Source organism: Vulpes vulpes, unplaced genomic scaffold, assembly GCF_048418805.1.
Source record: "Vulpes vulpes isolate BD-2025 unplaced genomic scaffold, VulVul3 u000000899, whole genome shotgun sequence".
NCBI lineage: Eukaryota > Metazoa > Chordata > Mammalia > Carnivora > Canidae > Vulpes > Vulpes vulpes.
Window position 1 is genome coordinate 1,400,088 of NW_027325780.1, and position 5,228 is coordinate 1,405,315.

General features: G+C 39.0%; 1 protein-coding gene across 1 annotated transcript; it reads right to left on the reverse strand.

Annotated features, from left to right (window-relative positions):
* Positions 1-3,761: 3,761 nt before the first annotated feature.
* Positions 3,762-4,246, reverse strand: LOC112919579 (chromobox protein homolog 3-like). Its single transcript, XM_072745533.1, has 2 exons — positions 4,072-4,246; positions 3,762-3,998 (listed from the first exon to the last, which is right to left on the reverse strand). Exons 1-2 carry the CDS (start codon positions 4,235-4,237, stop codon positions 3,859-3,861), a joined length of 306 nt encoding a protein of 101 aa, XP_072601634.1. The 5' UTR covers positions 4,238-4,246; the 3' UTR covers positions 3,762-3,858.
* Positions 4,247-5,228: the final 982 nt, after the last annotated feature.

Consider the following 5,228-nt stretch of genomic DNA (forward strand, 5'->3'; position numbering starts at 1 on the left):
CAGGCAATGTCACCTTCCTTTATGGGGAAGGGCAGGGGGCCTTATTAGGTAGCCTCATTTTCATTTGGGGGATGCAGAGGGTCCATGTGACAGATTACCCCATTGGTGTTGATCACTTAAGTATATTTTGAAAGATTCTTCTAAACTAATATTTAGAGCATTTCTAGCATTTCTCTTAAGCAATTGTTTAAGGGGTGCCTGGGCGGCTCAGTTGGTTAAACATCTGCCTTTGACTCAGGTCATGATCCCAGGGCATCCTGGGATGAAACCCCAAGTCCACTTCCTGCTCAGTGGGGAGTTTGCTTCTCCCTCTCCCCTTCCTCTGCTTGTGTTCTCTCTATATATCTCAAATAAATAATAAAATCTTTAAAAAAAGAAACTGCTTAAGTTCTCTTTCAAGAGCTACAATAGAATGTTTAAATGGCATTGTAAAATTATTAGCTCTTAAATTTTGTCTTGGGAACATATCACACTATAATGGAAACATTAACATTATCCCAACTTCAGTGTACCAAATATTGTTTTACTAATAAGTAGATAATAGATAAATAATAAGTGGAAAAGATAACAGACAATGTGCTAAATGAAAAGTTAGGCAATATATCTGCCATTCGTTCAACAAACACGTACTAATGTCTCATGGTTTAGTACTACTGGAAGTATCCTAAGTGAATTTGTCTCACACAGAATACAATAAGCATGCAAACAATGCAGTGGTAAACAGGACAGAAAAGATATTTGCTCTCGTGGAGCTTATAGTTTAGTGGTGGGGGAAAGGCAGAGAACATGCAATAAAAAATTTAAAAATGAGTGAGATAATTTGAAAGATTAAATTACTTACCAATTACTTATCTTCCAAGCTTCATTGGTATAAGTGTTTTCATGAGGGGGAAAGATATGAATCCCACATTTCCTTATTTTCCTTCTTGCTAAAACTAACAATTTTGTCAAGATCTTAAGATAATTGAGTAAAAAAGAGCACCTTCTCCAATTTATTCACCTTATTTGAAGCTTCTCTAGGTATAACTACCGATAACTATCAAGGTACCCATTTTCCAACTAAGACCATGATATGAAGGTCAAGGAGGGGTCCTGAAGTCTTCAGAACCTGAGAAAGTCTTTCTTGGTGGGTTGTGCTCTGGGGTTTTCTCTCAACTACTATAAACACCAGAAAGAGTCATACCTTGATCTCAGACTACTACCCAGAGATTTCCAATTTGGTCCAGTCCCATAAAATGACTTGGGTAATCTAAAAAAAAAAAATTGTTTGATCTCTGAAGTTGGTTTATGACTAGAGGGCTCCCTTCATGGAGTAGGTCCACTAAACAATGGGATTACTTAAGCTAGTGAAAGCCTAATTCTGATCTGTAATTAGAAGTGGTTCAAGGGAACTCTAATCTTTTCTCCTTACTGAAAACCATCACACAGGTTAATGGTAACCTATCCTGGTGGCTCCTATGATATGAATGCTCTAATTACCATGTAGTCAGTAGGTCTACTGCATCTCTGACATATGTTGTAGAGTAAGAATTGAACCCCAAAGCAGATAACATCCACTAAGATATTTGGAATAAAATCTATACATGAAATATTTCTTTCAAAGAGAAAGAAATCTCATACAAAATTTCTTCCAAATTTCATAGATAAGTAGTTTATCAATTACTAACGACTGAGACAGAAAACACTGTTACTAGTATTCAAAGTAATTTGAAGAGGGAAAGTTTAATAAAAAGAATACTAAAAAATACTCTAGGGCTGAGAGAGTACACCCAAAGAAGGAAAATATTACCCTCTGACTCCAGAACTCACTGGAAAATGTATTGTTAGAAACCACTGAATGGCAGAGAATTTCACTGAGTTTCCCCAGGCCAGGTGGATCCATAATTGCTAGGTAATCAGGAAACACTCCTTTAGAGCACAAGTGAGCTAAAGTTGGTGGACAGGGAATCGTGGCCAGAACTGTCAAGCCAGAAAGACCTTCCAGGTGCAGGTGAGCTGAGGCTAGCAGGCAGGACACTAGATTGGAACTAACAAGCAGGAAATTCCCCTCCAAGGCACAAGTAACCTGCTGCTGTGAAGCTGATTGCTGGAGGCCCTACAAAACTCAGCTAGGAATCCACTTGTGGGGGTGCCTATAAAACTTGATAGGAAGGGGTGCCTGGGTGGCTCAGTCAGTTAAGCATCCAGATCTTGATTTTGGTTCAGGTCATGAACTCAGGGTCATGAGATCAAGCCCCATGTTGGGCTTTGCACTGGGTGTGGAGCCTGCTTAAGATTCTCTCTCTCCCTCTCCCTCTCCCTCTGCCCCTCTACGCCTCCAAACACATACACACACACACACACACACACACACACACACACACACACACACACAAACTTAATAGTAAGCCATCCACAAGATTGTCAATGAAACTTAGTGGGAATGAGTACCGCTGAATGTCTCCCACATGTATCACTGTCAGCCAGGCACAAAGGAACAAGAAGAATCTGGGAGCACACTGGAACCAGGGATGGAATCCCATTCTTGTTGCAAAGTTCCTTCACGTGCTCTCTATTGACAAAGTTTAACATCATGTTTAATGCAAAAGAGAAATGCTTTTAGGGTCCATTTAAATTATTGCAAAGCAGGCAGAGTGGCAGATCTGGGGCTGTGGAGCAATAAACTATTAACATCACAGACCATGAGGCCATGTCTTTGGCTACTTGGTTTCCATGTGTACCCTTCTAACACATTTGAAGTCCATACAACTCTGTATTTCCACCTAGAAAAATTTAGTATCTTACTTACAAGTGATGAAGTTCAAGCCCTTTCCCCAAAGTGAATAGAGACATAATCCTAGCATTCTTTGTATCCATTGCTGGCTATATCAGTAATCCCTCAAATTCTGTCATAATTCAAACTGAATATGCCATTACCTAAAGACCAGATTATAAAGTTAACTTCTACTAACTAGTATATAAAATTAGAAGAAGAAAGAAGAAAATGGTTAGTATATGAAAATATTACAAGTAAAAAGAATATATAAAACTACTGTGCTCCTTGTTTCTGCATTTGGCCATTAGGCTACAGTTGATATCTATCACTTCTTTCACTATCCACTCCATATTATTCTTTCTCTCAGCCAGAACCTTAGCCGGTTAGGGTTCTTTAGCTGGTAGAGTTATCCAAACTTTTATTCCCAAAGGGTCTGGGTCCTCAATAACCCTACCTCTTTGTGATTGCTATAGTTTTCCGATGAATTTTACTATTGAGTATGAAAGTATTAAGAGGCATCCCAGAGAATCCATTGAATTTCAGACATTGTCCTCCTTATTCCATTGTGCAGCAGCAACCCAATTTCTCCTTGATAATTTGAATCAATCACCTCAACCAGACCTATTTTTTCAGTGGAATAAGAAGCACAAAATGACCACATGACAGTCTCATCTTCCAATTCAATGGAATCATTACTATGCCTACAAATGGAAGTATTCTCCACCCCTGACTCCTTGCCTCTCATCCAACTGGGGACTAAGATCTACAAAAGAACATAGCTCAAAATTTTAAGGAGAGGCAGCAAAACTTCTATGGGTAGGTTATTGTTTTTTTAAGGAAACAACTACAGAAAGCTTTTATTTGTTCAAAGTAACCAGTGCTATAGATGCAAAAAACCCCAACAACTCCCCCAATACTACTTCAAAACAAACATATCAAACTTGATTTTCATTAGAATGTTATTTCTTCACACTAATAAACCAAAAAACAAAGACCCAGAGGACACTTCATATTTGCCTCTTTTGCCAGCACCAAGTCTGCCTCATCTGAATCTTTCCATTTCATGAGAAACATTAATTCTCCACTGCTGTCTGTGGCACCAATTATTCGTTCAGGATCAAGACCTCTGGCAAAGCCTCTTGGTTTATCAGCAGCATCTCTTTTCTTCTTTGATTTGCTATCATCAGATTCACTGTCAGATAAAGATTTTCTTTTTGTACCATCTTTTTCTTTACCAGCTTTTTGAGAATTAAGAAATGCTTCAATTAAGTCTGGAAAATCTAAATTTTCTTCAGGTTCCCAAGTATTGTCAGCATCTGTAAATTCCTTCCACTTCAGGAAATACTCCACCTTCCCATTCACTACACGGCGGTCCAGTACTTTTTCCACCACAAATTCTTCAGGCTCCGCCTCTTCTGCTTTTTTACTCTTTCCATTCTGTTTCTTTCCCATTTTTTGCAATGTAGTTTTATTGGAGGCCATTTTTTATTGCAGCCTCCGAGCTGCTCCAGGTCCCGGGTCTTATGGGTAGGTTATTATGTGCTATTTTGAGGAAAGTACCACAAATCTATCTCTTGCTTCCCATATCCATGTATTTTGGCTATAGAAGAAACACTATCATGTAATGGTCTCTGATTCAACATATATACTGAGTATATAAAAAGAGAGCCCTATCCTTTCAGGGAAGTGTCTCCTAACTATACTATTACTGATTGGTCTAGTAAGCCATTTCACCTTTTAGTTAGGCCAGCCACTTCTGAGTAATGCAGGATGTGGTATAAGTCCATCGCATGGGGCTATTGCTGAATTTCTTTTGCTTTCAAATGAGTCCCTTAACCAGACTTAACCTTAAAACAAGGTCATGAAGAGATCAAGTCATTCTGTTAGTCCAATGTTGGCAGATGCATAACGGGCAAGAAAGGCAAATCTGTATCTAAAATATGTCTATTCCAAGAGACAAATCTATTTATTCTTTGAGATGAAAGACATCCATGTAATTAATCTCCTATCAAGGGTCTAACTGGAAACCTTGAGAACTGGTACCATATCAAGGGCTCAGTATTGGTCTCTGTTGTCAGAGAGTAGGCACTCAGCAGTAGTACTAACTAGCTCATCCCTGGTAAAGGTATGCCATGATGTTAAGATCCTATGTCTGATACCACGGCTACTTTGTGCATGAGCCCATTAATTAAGTGGGCACCTGGGTGGCTCAGTTGGTTGGGCATCTGACTCTTGCTGTCAGCTCAGGTTTTGATCATGGGGTCATGAGCTCAAGCCCTGCATTGGGCTTCACAATGGGCATGGAGCCTACTTAAAAAAAATAAAATTAAAATAATAAATAAACAAACAAGCAGTGGGGTACCTGGGGAAAAAAAGCTGACCAACCTCCGGAGAACTTGTCATCTTCCAAGCCTGGCTTTTTTTTTAAAAGATTTTATTTATTTATTCATGAGAATATACAGAGAGGAGAGAG